Source organism: Pelodiscus sinensis, chromosome 11, assembly GCF_049634645.1.
Source record: "Pelodiscus sinensis isolate JC-2024 chromosome 11, ASM4963464v1, whole genome shotgun sequence".
In the NCBI taxonomy this organism is placed as follows: Eukaryota; Metazoa; Chordata; order Testudines; family Trionychidae; genus Pelodiscus; species Pelodiscus sinensis.
In genome coordinates, this window is record NC_134721.1 from 49,682,396 (window position 1) to 49,700,492 (window position 18,097).

The following is an 18,097-nucleotide window of genomic DNA, read 5'->3' on the forward strand; positions in this document are numbered from 1 at the left end:
TAAGCAGGGAAAAGTTTAGCTAGTCCATCCGGGTTTATTGTTTTCCTTGTTTGGGGATTTAGAAATCATGTCTGAACTGGCTAATTGTTTTTCTCTTTTGTAACTAAGGATTACAGCCCAGGTACTTTCCCTGAGTGTATATCAAATTGTGGCTATTTTCCACCTAGCCGATTTACTATGCTTGCAACATTAGTTTTTGTTTTGATAATAAAATAATTTTCTTTTTTATTCTAATTAACTGATATTTGTTGATTGTTGTGGCCTTAGGATTAAGTGCCTAGTTACAAGGGCAGGGTCCATAGTTGTCTGTGGATTCCCTCTTTTTTCCCATCTCCAAGCTATACAAAGGTTGGAGCTTTACCCAAGTGATCTCTTCCCTGACTTTCTCGGAATCACTTGGATGGTGGCAGCGAGGAACCAGTCTTGTTTTTCTTTTTGGATCTCAGGGAAACTGAGATTGAATAAGTGTCTCTGGGAATCATGGGGACAGGTTTTGCAGTGGCTATTCTACTAACCAGCCCCTCATCTCTCCACACAGTGTCAGGTTGGGGGATTGAGCTATGACAGTAAGTCACTTGATTTCTCGGAGCTTCTGATTCCCTTCCCATCTTTGGTGTGGCTTGTCTCTTTAGTTTGTGAGCTTCTAGGGCAGGGACTGGCTCAAAATGCACTTCTGTACAAAGTCAGTCCCCAGTCTCAGTTGGGCTTTTAGGCACTATTGTCATACAAATAATATAGTGGACCTTGCAAACAAAGGGAAGGTGCATTAAGGTCCTTCCTTTAGTCAGTGGCCACTTTAAAGAACTGCATCCTCAAAGCTTATACAGTTCTGATTATTGTTTACTTAAAGAGCCATTTTATTAGGACAATTTTTTAAATCCCTTGAATAGCTGATTACCGTGGGTTTCCCTGTGTCTGGTGGGGTTTCCCCCCATGGCCAAGTATACTGTACTAGACAGCAACAATGACCATACATGCAGTATTCTCTAGATTCTTTCCTTGCTTAATGATGCCGGAATGTTCATAGTTTCAGAGATTGAGGATCACAATGAAGCCTTGTCCATCAGTAATGAAGCTGAGCTGTCTAATAGCTTACCCGGAGATGACCTGGATGAGTGCCTTGTCTACCCTGGAGAGCTCTGTCAGCACCTGTGCATCAATACAGTGGGATCTTACAAGTGTTCGTGTTTCCCAAAATTTACTCTGCAAGATGATGGACTCAGCTGTAACCCAGGTGAGAAACAATGACAGGAAACTAATAAAGAAAAGTTGTCCCATGTGTGACTAAAAAGGTCCCCACCTTGTCACTTTTACTGACCTATCCATCTTTAATCTCACTTTTTATTTAGTCTCATACTATCTGGAACAAAGAGTTTGAATTCAATGTTGAGGGGAGAGAGAGAGAGAATTTTTGTGAGAAAAATATGAAGTCATAGCAACTAGATAAGCAAGATTGTTCCTGCAGATATGTCGTCTAGTCTATTAGTTTAGTTTTTAATGACCCAAGGAATGGACCCTTCACCACTTTTCTCGAATCTTATAGTTCTTAGTCAGGGATCTTTTCCTGATATTGGTTGAGAAGATTTTCAAAGTTATCTATGAGAATTAGCCATGTATCTTCCACCCATGAAATCTTGTGAAAGAGCCATGACTCCAGGTGTCTCATGGGGAGGCCTGGTCGCAGTACCAGTCCTCTCCTCTGGGGGGGTCTCTCCTTCGGAGGGTGGGTAGTTCCCAGTCCCGGTGTCTCCTGTGGGGGGTTGGGCTCTGCTGCCAGACCCCAGGGGTACTCCCACAGGGGCCACGTCAACAGGGCCAGTGGGCAGCGGAGCTTCTCCTCCCGTCCGACATTGTTTGGAGAGTCACTTACCCGGCCCGGTGGCTGGCAATATGGCAAACCCTGTCCTCAGCTGGCCCCTCTGTTGCAGGCGTGGCCACCCTCCTGTGGTCACTCTGCAATATGGCTGTCCCTCCGATTAGCCCTCTCCCTTTCCATGTTATAGAAAACAATCAAATTCCAGGCACATCCCATTTTCCTGGCATGACAAAAACCTGATCTCGCTTCAAGTTAAAATAAGAGGAAGCGTATACCACATTTGATGGTTCTAGCTCTTACCTTTTAGGAGGAGTTCTTGAACAAACAGACTTGCAGGCAGATGGACTCGCAGCCCAACAGACAGACACTCAAATCTATTATAGATATAGATTAGTTTGCCCATATCTATTCAAGAACAATAACACATGTAATATGCAAATCATTTCCTTGGCAAATCTTTTTTTTTCTGTCACTTCTATTTTAAGTGGGCTCTTCTTTAAAATGCATGCGATCAAATTCAGTGTCCATTTCACTTTTAGTTTTCATCGGAGGAAATAAAAATGTCCTACAGGAAGTGGGAAATGGGATATTGGCATACCATTTTCCAGACATCATTATTTCCTCATCAGTGACTTCCTAGAATTAGAAGGAAGGCTTAACATAATTAAGAACATATGTACAATTTAAAAAGCCCAGTAGTCATTTAGGTTAAGATTTTCAAAAGTGCCAATGTAGCGTAGGAGCGCAAATCCCATTTTCACAAGTAACTTAGGCAAATAGGGCCAGATTCATAAAGGTATATAGATTCCTAAAAATGCAGACAGTTGTCTAGGCATTTTTGAAAATTCCACAAGGTGCCTATTTGCATTTTTTTAGGTTTGAAAATCTGGCCCTTAAGATCCTGATTGAAAGTCAATGGAATTTATGCTTCTAAGGGCCAAAATTACTTCTGAAAATGAGAGCAGTGTTTTAAGTAACTTAGTTACTTTTGAAAATTTTACCCTCAGTCCAGGATGAAGTAATCGTCACATTCCTCAAGGAATGCCAGATGTGAGTTAGGCGTTCAGTAACATTAATTCCATAAGGCTGAAAGAGCTCAAGCTGTGGTACAATAGATGGTATAGCTGGGACAGGGCCTCTGTACCAATATTTCATTGACACTGCTGCACTATAAGCAAGATTAAAGGGCCCCTCTGCACATGAGTTTAGGAAGAATGCATATTTCATTGCTCTGCCAGGTTGCAATGCACCACCAGATAGCCTGTTGGCCATCTAGTAGCTGTGGTATCTTCCTATTTTCTTTTTCTGGCCATAGTACGAAGTGAATATCTCCTCCTCCAGCACTACACGTCTTATTTTCATGCTGGGCCAAAGGAAGAGAGGGCCCATGATTATTCTTGAGTATGCAGCAAGAAGAGCCATCCATGTCATTGGATATCTGGCTAAATCTTCCTCCCTGCTATGGCTGTCAGTCTTTTCCGGTTTAATATTCCCCCCAGGAGGTGTGTAACAAACCAATCATGTTAAATATGTCTCCTATGTCCCCAATAAGTTTCCTGAACTCTCAGGTATGGATAACTCCCTGAACAGTTTGTAGAACTCTGATTTTTCTGTTTCAATTTCTTTTTATGTTTTCCTATTAATATTTTGAAAAAGAAAATCTCTGATTTTACAGAGGTTTAATCAGTGATGTGCCTTTTAGTTTTCTTAGCTGGGTTAGCTTGACCTCATGGAAGGAAATCTATCTGTATCGACACATATGTATCTTATTTTCTGAGATTGGGAAATCTAAATTGGGATTTATCTCATGAAATTGCCTGGGCCTTTCCTCATACCTTTTCCTCTCTAATGTACTGGGAGCCATGACATAACTGTGACTTGTATTGAAAATCCCCAGGCAGTATTCCCAGGCAGTCATATTTCATTGCTATACATCTGGTGGATTATACTGTGCCTCAGATGTGTGTGTGTGTACCACTTCCACTAAAGTCAGCAGGAGCTGTACGTTGAGGGCAGAACTGGGCCTTTTTCAGCTTAGACGCAAACAGAGGGCGCACACAAACTAGGTTGCTTCTGTTGATATAACAGAGCAGAGCACTGATCCTTTAAAGTTGTTTTGGAAACGGAAGTAAAATGATAGATGTTAGTCACCAAATCTCCTACTTGCCCATTTGGATGTTATTCTCTTGCATACTGTGCATACAATGTGGGTCTATTATTTTCACTTACATTTTAGTAGAATATACAGCATATGTTTGAGGATCATGTATATTTTTATATATTGACCATGCAGTTTACCCTAGGAATTAAGACATGGACATTGACTTCACAGCAGGGCAGCAGTCTATGGTTTAATTCATAAGCTATTATGTGATATGTTAGACTGACATTTCCCAGAAAAAAATTAACTTTGTGGAGGAAATTTATAGCAGGTTACTTGCCTTCTAAGTCTGGAGCACGACCATTTATGCATTCCACCCTCTGCATGCGTACATGCTACGTGGACAATTGTTTGTACACAATGTGTTTTAAGATTACAGATATCAATTCAGTATCTTCATATACTTTCATCTGAAGAAGTGGGTTGTGCCCACAAAAGCTCATGATGCTATCTACATTTTTGTTAGTCTCTAAGGTGCTGCAGAATGATTTGTTGTTTTTTCAGTTTTGAACACAGCTACCCCCTGAGACTTTTGCAGGAGCAGTTATGGAGGTCATCTGAAAATGAAACCTTATACATTACAGAAAGTAACATAACTGAATGAAGCGTCTGACCTGGAATCTTTGCTTCTGGTACTTGAGGGATATTATGTAATATCATTCATTTCTGTATTTGTTTTGTATATGATTACAGATGTTGATGATGGACAGAACACTGACGTAGGAGTGGAAGCCACCATTGCTCCAGAAGCCTCCAATATTCAGCCTACCACTATTAAGACTTTACAAGTCGAACAAAATAAGTGTAAAGGTATGTCTGACAGACAAGCTGGAGACACATTGTCTACGAGCCCGGAATGAAATTCCAAAGCTCCCTTGGCTGACTTTGTGTCAGTGCGCGTCCGTACATAAGTTACCTCTGGTGTGAGCCTGAGGAGTTTAGGGGATTGTCAGGGAGAATGTGCAGAGGCAGTCTGAGGTTAGACTCTAATTTCAAGGTTATTACACACATGCTACGTAGGTTAGTTTAATCAGAAGAACAGCGCAGGATAATTTAACACAGGTGGTAACCACACAGGTGTGTTTGAGTATAATAGCAGGACGGTAAGTAAAGATGAAGGTTATCAGATGAGCTTGTTCCTTCTCACATATTGCACTGCCATGGCTGGTATTATACTTGGGTGAACAATGCTCTTTCAGTAATTTCTGTGGTGAATTTTAAAATGTTTGAAACTTTGCTTTGTCTAGATAATGGCCCCTGCAAGCACCTTTGTAATGTTGTAGAAGGCAGTGCCGTGTGCTCGTGCTTAGGTGGATATGCTCTCATGGCTGATGCCGTTTCCTGTGAAGGTAAGTAGGTTTTAAAGCGTTTCCACTGAGATAATAGACTAAAAACATATTATATGGTTCCCGTTGGTCTTGGGAGCTTCATGGATAGGACTCTAAGGCCTGCTATTTTTGGAATTGCTAACTACAGGCAGTAGTAGAGAGTTAATGTTACTGCACTTAAAGCCAGATGGCACTAGGGATGCTAAAAGTGTTTCAGCATCTCAGAGATATGATGTACAACATCCATCAGGTCATTTGAACAGTTGCCTAGGCAGCCATTTCCACCATGGTGTTTAAAGATGCATTCCCTAACTGTGCATGGGAAAGTAGTTAAGATTAGTCAGACCATTCCAGTTCTTAAACATAAGACCTTTTTACTACCCCTTTTATTTATTAAATGTGACATTTACTTTTTGGATGCTTTGCCGACATCTTGTACTTGACTTATTCAGGTTGGGACCTTGAGGCTCGTACATGGCTTGCATGATATTGGAGGGGGGGGGCCCTCCAAGGAAAAGCATTTGGGGCCTGGCCATGAGGTCTACAACAGCACAAATCCATGGCCCTGTCACTCTGAAGTGAGGTTGTAAAATGGCAGAGGCTATGAGCTAGCATGGAAGCTAAGAGAGGCTCTCCTGCAAATCTGTCTTCTCTCTACCTGTGGAGGACGGAACTCCATCCTTCAAACCAAGATTCTAAGGCAGGGTTATTTTCACTGTGGGAAGTTATATGATAGAAGAAGCATTTCTAGGTGATTGGAATGGGTCTTAGAGAGACAAAGTGGGGGAGGTGATTTCTTTTATTCGACCAACCTCTGTTCGTGAGAGAGAGAAGCTTTTGCAGTAGAGTGGTCTGTTACCTTTGCAGTCTTAGAACAATGATTGTGGGTAACGGGCTGTTATAATAAGCCATAAATCTAGTATCTGTGTCCAGTCCGTGATTTTTAGGCTTTGTCTACACTAGCACTTCTGTCAGTAAAACTTTTGTTGGTCAGGGATGTAGGAAAACCACCCCTTTGACGTAAGTTTGCAAAGGTTGCTCAGGTTTCCTTTGAGGACGAGGATTGATCGGTCAGAATGGAGCGATCAGTTTGTGAAAAGTGTTCAACCATGGGTGTTTTTGTCTTTATCATTTTCCTGCGGGAGTTCAATGCCTGCGTTGTTGGGCCATTTCGTACACTGGATGAGGGGTGTGCAGTCAGAGCGGGGATTATTTCTCTATGGAAACAGGTTCTCTTGAAGTATTTGGGTGGCCTTCTCTCTTCTCTGGTGAAGTGTCATTATTTGGTGATGGTGGTTTTAAGTTTGTTAAGGTGCTTACTCACAGGTATCTCAACCACCCCCATACACTGTAACTCGTCATCAGACAACTACAACTACACTGTCCCCTTCTTTTTGTCCTATCGCTGCAGAGATGATAATGGGTCACTCTACTCTGATTGGTCCCTTAATGCAAATAGTTAGTGTGACAGGGTGCAGTCACAGAAGATCCCTTAGGGCTGCTTACCGGAGTGCTGATAAAGCCACTGACACCTGCCTCCTTGCTCTCTGGGGCTTCTCACCACCCTGTCGTGCTGGGCCAGATCTCCTGATCTCCCCCAGCCAAGGCACAGAGCTGAGATCACCGGCTCCCCGGTGAAAAGTAATACAGACACTGAAACTCTTCAGGTCTGAGGAAAATGCAGTTTTGGGCCCAGCTTCCAGGAATCCACCCCCAAATGGGATCAGAACCTCAAATAAATCATTCAAGTAAGCCCCCTTTCACTCTGAAAGGAGGATGTGCACACTGATTGCTCCTCCTGGTAACAATCATTCACACTGGCTTGATAGTAAATAGAAATGATTTTATTAAATACAAACAGTAGGATTTAAGTGGCTACAAGTGAAAACAGGCAGAGCAAAGTGAATTACAAATTTAAAATAACAAAAAATGCATAGCTAGTTCTAACACACTAACGCTTATTGCAAATTCACCCTAAAACTGTTATTTCGGCTAAACCGCCAAGCCAGGGAAAATCTCTGGTTCATTCTCTTGGGAGTGACCTGCAAGCCAAGGACCAAGAGTCTGAAAACTTTGCATCTTAAAGAACCTTCCTTTTGGGTGGGCATTCTTTGTTTCACATTCTCCCCTTTCCTGTAAAATTACCTGGTTAGTTCCAACCAGTTGGGGTGTCACATGTCTTCCTAAAACCAACCAGTGCTTAGACTTAAAGGACAAAGGAAGCTGTTTACAGGGATTACCTTGACATTGAGGTGTCCCAGCACTGGAAACACCCTTGATGGCTTTCATTTGCACATTTAAAACCATAAACCATTCCATATTCCATATTGCTAACTTTACATACAAGAATGATACATACACCAAAATAAGATATACAGATCCAGCAGACTGTGGCATTAAAACTGATAGGTTACATGAGGTATTTTCTTCAAAGCATCCATGAGTTATGCATATTTGTATCTGCAAGTCAAGTATGGGGGGGGGCAAAACCGTCAACGTTAGTACATACTATAAACATCCTGTTCTTCCTTGTGTTTTGCTGTGATGCTAAGGAGTTACTTTCCCAAACCTGCAGAATAGCTCTGTGTGGCTCAAAAGTTTCTCTCTCTCATCAGCAGAGGCTAGTCCAATGAAAAATATTGCCTCACCCACCTGTTTTTTCTCTTATCTCCTGGGACCAATTTGGCTACAACTACAATGCACATATGAAATAGGATTTGTAATAGTTGGTCCTAAGCAAATAATGGGAAGGAGTGGAAATCTGTGAATATTTACCTGAATCTTTAAATGATTTTTCATTGGGCTTTTTGTGTTTGCTGTTCTGGAACACTTGAATGAGCTCAGTTTCACTGGCATAAATGACCTCTTCAGCTGATATAAATCAGCACAATTCTGTGAACTTTACACCATCTGAATATGTGGCCTAGGTGTTTTCAAATACTGAGTTTCAAAAGTCACATCATGATTATTTGCAGAATCTGTATTTCACACATCTGAATATTCACATAGGAAGTGCTTCCACAGTCTTCCAGTCATGGAACAAATACAATCAATTATAAATATCCAATCAAACATAACCAACTAAGATTGGATAGCATCCTCTGGACTCTCACAAAGAATGGTTACCAATCAATCCACAGTGTTAAAAAACCCCATAGATTCTCAAATGCTATTGAGTATCAGTTGAATTAGCCTAGTTCAAGGAACCCCCAGAAATTCCATGGACAAAAACAAGAATTTGAAATCCTGGATACATTATTCTCTATGATTTCTTACTTAAATCTAATCAATATGGAGATCAGTTTGTTTCACCAATGTCAATGTCGACATGATTACCTCAAGGCAGCTGAGGTAAATTTGGAATGTTAATTGTATCCTTTGCACTGAACATAGTGCTCTGCTTAAATTGTAATGTGAACCTAACATGGTAGGTTCAACAGACTGTATTTAAATAGCTCCAATGTGAAAGAAATACTGTATAATTTCAGGAATGAAGCTAATAGAATTCTGTTTTTCCCTTTTGGTTGCAACTTGTTGATGTAGATTTGGATGAGTGCCTTACAGGTGCTCACAATTGTTCCAGAAGCCAATTATGTGTGAACACATTGGGATCATTCTACTGTGTCAACCGCAGAGTGATCTGTGCAGAGGGCTTTATACTCAACAGGCATAGAAAATGTGTTGGTAAGATGATAGGTATAACCCATTCACTGAAGCATCATTATTCTTCATGCTGAGCAATGCATTTAAACCATTTGTGCTAAAAGGCTCTCTGGCCATCTTCGCATATGACATTTCAATATGATTAGTGAAAAAACATGTGCGCTACTCACTCTGCGGTTTTTACCATTGTATGTTCTTGTGCTGTTTGGCTTTCCCCCTAACAATACATTCTCAGGATGCCTATTATTCAGCTGGAAAGACATAAAAGTCAACACCATTATAAAAAGCAGAAATTCAGATGACCATTAAATTGGAGTAAAGTAGCATAGAATGGCTTGATCTTTCTGGATGGGGTGAATTTTGCTGCTTTAGGTTTGGGGCTTTGGCACAGGAGTTTGATCAGTTTATCTCATGAAACATGCACAAATCCAGGCAACAAAGCTTCTGTATACAATGCATTCCCAAACAATGGAATTTTTGATTCTCAGATTAACTCTCAGCTCTTGAAAGAGTAAGTCATATACTGCTGCAGCTTGTTAAGACATCTCTGGTTTATAATCTTCAGTGGGACAATAATTAGTTTTTACCACTTGAGTCATTTAATAGAGTTTTACTTGTTTATGAAAGACTGTATTGGGCCCCCATTTAAAAAAATGACTTGATTTTTCACAACCCAAACTAGAGACATCTCAGAGTCCTAATTTTCAGAAACATTGTTTTCTTCTGAAAATTAGACCCATTTAGGGTGTCTAGAGTTAACCATTCAAAAATTGAAGCCCTGGAAATCACTAATGATATTTGAAAATCACTGCTGTCTGTGACTATAATACCACTTGTAGCGTCATTATTTTTCTTCTCCCTTCTCTTCCTTGACTGCCCAGAGATCTTGTTTAAAGCATCATTTACTGAATCCTATGGGGCTCTGCAATATTGCAAGTTTTCTGTTTTCCTTTCCTCTAGTGTTCTGTGATCTCATTTTATTAGCACCATGCGGCATGAAACAGGAGGGAGCTGGCAGGAAAATGGACCCAGTAATAACCATGTCAAAGTGCTGAACAGGAACACAAACAAATCCTGGCTTTTCAAATGTTCAGTATTTCAAAAATCTAGAAACCTCCCCCCCCCCCCCATTGCTGATAGATGTATTAATGTAAATATAATAATAATTTAGATTACAGAATGGACTGAGAGCCTATGTTGTTCTATGCTTCACCATGCCTTTTCTGTGTGACTGGGGCCACATTTTTCATAAGCGTGGAGCATTAGTCAGCTGCTCTCGTAGCTGCCAGTGGATGCTGTTGGGTGCACAGTGCTTCTGAAAACCAGCTATGTTATTTAAGGAGCTTTTAAGAAATTCTGGAGCCTCATTTTTGTTACTACTAGTGTAAATCCTGGCCATGTCACCGTGCTTCAGTATCCTTCTCTGTAAAGTAAGGGACAGCAGTATTTTCCTACCTCACAGGAGTGGTTGGAAGCTAAATTAATGACTGTTTGCCATTGACTTGAATAGCCATTTGCAAGGGTATCTCAGGAACTATAATCATTTTCACTTTTCAACTGCCTCTGACCCCTCCCCATGGCGTTATAACAAGGTATTGCCCTAGCTGACCAAAGTAAAGATATTATACCAGTTTGGAAACACACACCATATATTTCTTGTTAAAGTGATACACACACAAAAGGAAACATTCATTTGTGAAATGCAAAAACCTTCCTTGTTCCCTGGCTAAATATCTGCTTCTTGTACTTGCACATAGAGTTGCCAGATGATTTAACCAAAAAAAAAAAAAAAAAAAACCCCGGCGGAGAAAAAATTCTGTTGAGAAAAACAAAGGAAGAGACCAAAGTTGTTGAGAAAAAAAAAAAAAAAGACCCCCGAGAGTTGTTAAGCAAAAACAATAAAAATTGTTTTTAAAAAAACAGCGTGGCCTCTTTGAGAAATACTTTTGAGGCTTTTGGGCCCTAACAGGCTGCTGGTGGATGGACAGCTCCCCTGCAGAACCCGGTAAGGACCCAGGATTTTCGCCTCCTGGTCGGGAGAAAATCAGAAATACCAGGCATTTTAGGTGTCCGGTATTTTCTAAAAAAATTTTACCGGACAGGAGGCGAAAATACCAGACTGTCCAGGTCAATACCGGACACCTGGCAATCCTATGCACAACCTTAACTGTACGTGCAGTGTGCATGAAGAACATTTGCCACATTTAACACTTCTCTAACTGTTTAGTTAAAGGGGAAAGCCACAAATCTATTCTGACTTCTAATTTTTTGAGCTGCTGTTTCAGCCTGTTACAACAGCTATGTTTACCTTTGAATCCCTTGCAAGCTAATTGCTTTTGTGCTCATCTTGAACTATTTGGGATACATGAGCCATGCATGTAATACTATGTCTGCAAATTGTTTTAACGTCAACATGAATGTATTTCAGGGATGGGAGGGCCTGTCCGCAAATTACAGAATAGCTGATAAAATTGCTCTTGAATTTCCATGAGTCAAGTTGTGGAAGATTAAAATTCCAAGTACATATGTAACCCACACATCTTCTGGGTGCGCTGTCCCCACATAATGGCACTTAGACCACTTCCAGAGAGAGAGAAAGAATGTTTCTACTGTGGTCTTAGCTGCAAGTCAGGTGGCTTTTAGCTCAAGAGGTAGAGGCTGATGCACAAAGCTCCCGAGGTCCCAGGTTTGGTTCCGCCTGTCAGTGTTACACATTTAAAAGTAGATTTCCAAAATTCCTGAAAGTCAGTCAGGCAGACTAAAGACTCACCAGCTGTTTAAACAGCATGGAAACACCTCTTCCTTCAATGGATCCTTGAATGCAGATTATAATTTCTTCACTCTTGAAAGCTCCATGTTTACCAAAGATAAGAACTAGATTGTGAAGTATGTTTTAAATAGGATTGTTTCTATTGACACTGTATAGTCTGAACACACACACACACACTCTTGCACTTACCCATTGGTTCTTTTCCATATTGATTCACCCCTGTTTGCATGGGCAGAACACAGAATGCTATTTTTCTTTGCTGTTTCCCATCCAAAACTTTTCCCCCTGAGTTCACAGTAAGTGCTCGCTTTATTTATGCACAATGGGGACTGCACACAACCAGAATTACCAAGAGGTGCTCAGAGTAATTGCAAAAGTATAACCATTTAAAATAAAACAGATGTGGTCCATAAAAATTTTTTAGCTGAAGTAATTTAAAGAGAGAAAAAAATTTGAGCAACTGCATTAGAAGCCTGCATTGACCATTTGTAAGAATGTGTAAAAAATCTAATTTATTGTAGAATTATGTTTAAAAACCCAGCCACTGAACTGAATAAACAAACCCAATAAAATCAGCTATTAGCTCTTTGCCAATATCCCCTTTCTGCTAAGGCAACTTATGAGACTTTCCTATTGTAAACAGTAGATCTAGGGGGTTGGGAGAAGAAGTGTTGTCCTATGACCACGTTATTCCAGATTTTACTGACTTGCAATAAAGGATGGGAATATTAGCTATACTTAAGACATTCACACTGCTTTGCACACAACTTCAGTCCTACTTGTCAAGGATGTTTTGACCGATCACAAAAATACTGAATTGTTACAGATAGTAATGCAAAATAATTTTCTGTTCCTGGCCCACAAACACATTTCAGCAATGCTGTGGGTCTTTGATAGAGCAAATAAAAAAACTACCGTTCTAATCTCTGATACCTTTCCACAGTATTTTTCTTGCTTCTCATCACTAATCTCTTTTCCTCTTATTCTTGTGACTGTGAGGTGTTTTCCCTTCTATTTTTTTTGTCCGCTGCCAAATGAAGCTGAAACAATGCTTGGTCCAGCAGCAGGAATTAATTTGATTTGATTAGTGAAAACCTGAGTCAGATTTTCTTGTGTGAGGTCAAGCATCATTCAGATGTGACAACTGGTTCTCAGAATACCCAGGAGAACAAAGTTATCAACCACTCTTAATTTTATGAACAATCCATAATAAAAAAAAGAGAGATTCTAAAAAATATAATGGACAAAATCTTCATTCCTACTCCAGCAGCTGTGCATCATTCTGCTAGCATCAAGCAGTGTTAACACTGGTTTCATCAACCCTTGGAGGATTCCTCCAGTGTAAGTGAATCTTTGGGTAGTACAGAAGCATGATAACAGCTCCCTTGCTAGCCCTGATGTCAGAGGACAAGTCTGCAGGAATAGCAGGGCAGGTGCATAGTCAGGACATACCTGTGCCACAGCAATCCCAAAATGCCAGATTGACCATGCAAATTCTGGGTGTAAATTAGTCCAGTTCTGTGGCCTGTTCTGTCGTTTGTACCAGCATTCTGGGCCTGTGCAAATTGGTCTCAGGATCCAGAGGCAACAAACAGACTTTTGCCCATCACCATCCCTTCCTCTTTCCCGTTCTGCATTTTTCTGTAACTGCACATAGTATCAGTAGCAATTATCCATTGGGAGGGAGGGGAGAAGGGGGCTAATCCTGGTGGTGCTGGATTCCTCCCGTTCCTATTCCAGGGAGATGAACAGACAGGAACTTGATGGTGGAGCAGACTGGCCAATGGGAATTTCACGTTTGGCCACTTTTGAGGTTTTGAAGTGGTTTTTCTTTCTACATTGAAACAAACCCCAACATTATAAACATCTTTGCAAGTACCGAATTTTCGGAATGTTGGGGGTCCCCTATACCCTGGCAGTTAGGCACTGGCTTAGGATGTGGGAATCCAGGTCAAGACTCTGCATTGCCAAATTCAGTGCCAGATGATGCTGATTCAGGCAGAGCAGGGACTTGTTCCTAGGTCTCCTCACATCCCAAGCTAGGGCCCTAATCACCAGACTATAAAGCATAAGTATCTTTAGCAAACTATTTTTGATGCAGACTTGGTGAAAACCAAAACATTTCTGCGAAATGTTTTGGCTTCAACAAACTTTCATTTAATTGACAATATTCCAGTGAGCTCCACTTAATTGTTGAGGGCTGAGGAATTTTTTTGGGGGGGAAAAAAAGTAATTTGTTCAAAAATGGCATGTAGGGGAGAAATAATATTTTGCAGACCATTTTTTTTGGCAGAACTCACCTATCCCTTTCCTTATAGGACTGACACCCTTTAACAGTGTGGAATGTTTCAGACAAACATTGTTCGCCTGTCATGCTGACATTTTTGACTTTTAACAATGTGTACAGAGCTAGGTTCCCATGATACAGTCAGATATCATGTAATGTGAACATATGGAATGTTTTCTTTGTCTCAGAGACACTGTAGCAAGCTAAGTCAGTGAAGTTGTACATTGGAAAACATAATTCATATAGAATGATGGGGTTTAAATTTTTTTACCACTCCAGAAAGCGATTTGGAGTCATTTTGGGTAGTTCTGTGGAAACATCCACTCAGTATGCAGTGGCCGTCAAAAAAACAAACAGAACATTGGGAAGCATTAAGAAAGGGATAGATAAGAAGACAGAAAGTGTCATATTGTCTCTGTATAAACCATGCTACACCCAAATCTTGAGACCATGCAGATGCGGTCTTTCTATCTCAAAGATATATTGGAATGGGAAAAGGTTCAGAAATGATAAAAATGATTAGGGGTATGGAACAGCTTCTGTGTGAGTGGAGTTTAAAAAGACTCAGACTTTTCAGTTTGGAAAAAGGATGTCTAAGGGGGGGATATGATAGAAGTCTATAAAATCATTGAAGGGTAACCTTGTTAGTCTGTATCTGCAAAAACAAAGAGCAGTCCTGTGGCATCTTAGAGCTTATGTCTCAATAAATCTGTTAGTCTCTAAGGGTGTGTCTAGACTACAGGGTTTTTTTGAAAAAAGTGGCCTTTTTTCGAAAAAAAACTTCCCCTGTTTCTAGACTGCTACTGCTTTCTTTCTAAAGTAAATCAAAAGAACGTGGCAGTTATTTCGACCGTGGAAAACCTCGTTTTATGAGGAAGAATACCTTTTTTCGAAAGTGCTCTTTTGAAAAAAGGCGCTATGTAATGCAAACTGTGCTTTTTCGGAACAGAGCATCGAGACTTCCTGGGTGCTCTCTTTCGAAAAAGCAGTTTGCTTTTTTGAAGTACTGGTTGTAGACTAGACGCTCTTTTTCAAAAGAGGCTTTTTCAAAAGTATCTTTCAAAAGAGGCTTGCAGTTTAGACTTAGCCTAAGGGTGCCACAGTACCCTAAACTTGAAATAAGAAATTGCGTATTTTATTTCAAAATAGCTTATTTTGAAATTTGGCGTGTCTACTCAGCACCAGATTTTGAAATAACGTGCTGTTCCGAGACATCCCTTAACTTTCGTGGAACAAGGGTTACCGGGATGCCAAAATAGCGCTCCCGTTATTTCAAAATAATGGACGGCTTGTGTAGACGCGGGGTATCCTGAAATAACCGTGCAGTGTAGATGTACCCTAAGGTATCACAGGACTTGTAGTTTTTATAAAATCATGACTGTTTTAAAGAAAGTATATAAGGAAGTGCTATTCCTTCTCATAACACAAGAACTAGGGCTCACCAAATGAAATTAATAGGCAGCAGGTTTAAAATAAAGAAAAGGAAGTATTTCTTCACACAACACACAGCCAACCCATGGAAGTCCTTGTCAGAGGATGTTGAGAAGGTCAGGACTATAATAAGGTTGAAAAAAGAACTAGATAAGTACGTGGAGTATAGGTCCATCAATGTCCATTAGCCAGGATGGACAGGAATGATGTCTGTAGCCTCTGTTTGCCAAAAGCTGGGAATGGGAGTGGTGGCAGCTGAAACCCTGGGCCCTTGAATTTGCCGCTGGAGCACTGCCACGTGCTCGGTGTGTTTCTGAGGAGGGTGGGGGGATCCACCGCTCTCCAGGTGGCGCATAGGACTGGTTGCTCCTGGTTCCACCCCTCTGCCCAAGGCCCACCCCTTCTGCCTAAGGCCCATCCCTTCTGGGGGCATGGAGCTGAGCCCCCCTCCCCCCCCCGCCCACACACACACGCCTTGCGCATTGGCTCACACATGCTGTCCGTTCCCCTGCTATAGATGCATTGTTAGTGACTGATTTCTTCACTTTGGGAAGTCAGCATGAAACAGGCAAAGAATAACAAATAGAAAGATAAGAAATAAACAAACTCAAGTGAAACTATGGCCCTGATCTTGCACAAATTTGCACATGTGGCTAACTTTTTCACAGGAACATTTCCACTGGGGTTACTCACAGGTCAAAAGCTACAAAGAGCTGCATGCGAGATTGGTGTCTAAAATTTTTGTCTGCGGACCTCTCGTTGTGAGCAGAAAAATCAGCTTTACCCCAATCTTGTGAGATTAAGCTTTTAACATATCTGCTCTCGTTTTGCAGCTTTTCCATGTGACAATGCAACCCAGGTTGTACATTTCTGGGAACCACCTGGACTTTTGAGGCTTCATTAACATAGGACTAGTTCTGTTGCATGCTGTGAAAATAACTTTGGGCGGAGAAGCTTGGTGATGACTGTAGTTGATTGCTCATATTCCTCTTCCATGCAGCTTTTAATTGACATCATCATTTTAACTAGAACGGTGTGAAAGTTTAACGTCTTGGGGAAATTTGCATGAAGATTTTCTTCCTTTGTCTTTCCATTCCATTTTGTTACTTAGGATTTTTTTTCATTACATTTCTGATTTTCACCTTTAGCATATGCACAAATCAAAATGTATGTTTTTCAGTCTGAATTGATTTCCATTTTTAAAAAGTTAACATTTATCTGTTTAGAGATTGCATTTTTCTTTTCAAAATGATACCTTTTCCACTTGAAATGATCCAACATTTAAGCAAAAACATGAAATTTTATTGTTTGTATTCCGCCCCCTGTCCACCCACATGAAGATGGATCACTTGAAATTAAATTTTAAAAGCTTTATTTCAGCCTTTCAGATTCTCCCCCTCCTTTCTTCTTCCCTGCCTCATATTTTCACAGGACTATTGTTTTTTAAAAGTGTTCAGCTTCATTTGGGATATTCTCTATTGAATGTAACTCCTTAGCAATGTGAATAATCTCAAAACACAGTCCTTGCTACAATTCGTGCGTGCTGCTCTGGTGTATTTGGCATAAAGCGGTAGGACTGATAAGCTGAGCTGTGAAAAGCCTTTTATGAGCTGCAAGTCTAAATCACTTTCTCGTTCTCTCAGGCAGGGGTTTCAAGCCATTAAATGTGATGTTCATTATCAAATCTCTGCTGGTTTTGTTATCTAATCAGTTCTATCCCTATCACTCACTGAGCATTCAAAAGGGAAATAAAAAAAGTCTAAGCTATAGTTCTCTTGAGCTGTTCTATATCAACAGAAAACCCTAACATAAAATGTCTTCAGTCAAAATAGTAAAGCACAGTGCTACATAAACTTTCTTTTGGAAGAAAAGGTTTAAAATGAGCCTTTGACTCATTCCTGAAGAGAGCAGCAAGAGGCAGATTGCTTGGCAGCTATGAGACTCTGAACTACTTCTTTTTGCAGATATTAATGAATGTGTAACAGAAGCCCACACCTGTAAGCGAGGAGAACACTGTATTAACACAGTTGGATCATTTACCTGTCTCCAAGAACTCAGCTGTCAGCCAGGCTATGAATTTAAGGATGGTGAATGTATTGGTAAGACAAGCACTTTACAGTCTTTCATTTAGTCTGCGATTAAACTCTTCTCACGTACGACCAATGCTCCATGAGTGGACCCCTGAGTGAGGTTATCAGAATCTGCCTGGTATTTTTTTTGTTTTGGCATCTGCTGATCTTTTGCAAATTGCTAATTAGTTGTAATTATTTCAAAGGGGGAGAGAAAAGAGGGTTATACATAATTTTTATTGGTGCTGCTTGTTATTAAATAAATGAGAGGAAAAACAGAGGTCACCACAAAAACATTTTTTTATGCCTAAAAGGCGGCTAAAGCCAATTTGCCACAAAGCTTTTGGTTTTTTTAAACTTCTGTTCTTGGGTTCACCCCACGGTTTATAATGGAAATATTTCTGGATTGCCCTATCGCCTGGAGTGCTTGTTGTATCCTCCCACAGGAAAACCTCTGGGAGGGGGATGGGAAGGGAAACATGGGAAGGGGAATGTTTCTGGGGGTGAGAGTGGAGCAGGGCAAGTTTCATACACTCCAAAGTCATAGATGGTCACACTACACCTTACAGATC

The 18,097-nt window shown here is 40.6% G+C and overlaps 1 protein-coding gene across 6 annotated transcripts in view; it reads left to right on the plus strand.

Annotated features, from left to right (window-relative positions):
* The window catches only part of FBLN2 (fibulin 2), a 186,096-nt gene that overhangs the window by 144,485 nt on the left and 23,514 nt on the right, over nt 1-18,097 (plus strand). For 5 of the 6 annotated variants that reach the window (XM_075939673.1, XM_075939675.1, XM_075939677.1 and 2 more), the window contains exons 6-10: nt 1,028-1,234; nt 4,671-4,787; nt 5,225-5,326; nt 8,849-8,989; nt 17,421-17,555. In XM_075939673.1, coding sequence (XP_075795788.1) covers nt 1,028-1,234; nt 4,671-4,787; nt 5,225-5,326; nt 8,849-8,989; nt 17,421-17,555 — 702 coding nt within the window. The remainder of the gene's footprint in view (nt 1-1,027; nt 1,235-4,670; nt 4,788-5,224; nt 5,327-8,848; nt 8,990-17,420; nt 17,556-18,097) is intronic. The other variant, XM_006125827.2, reaches the window with a different exon arrangement.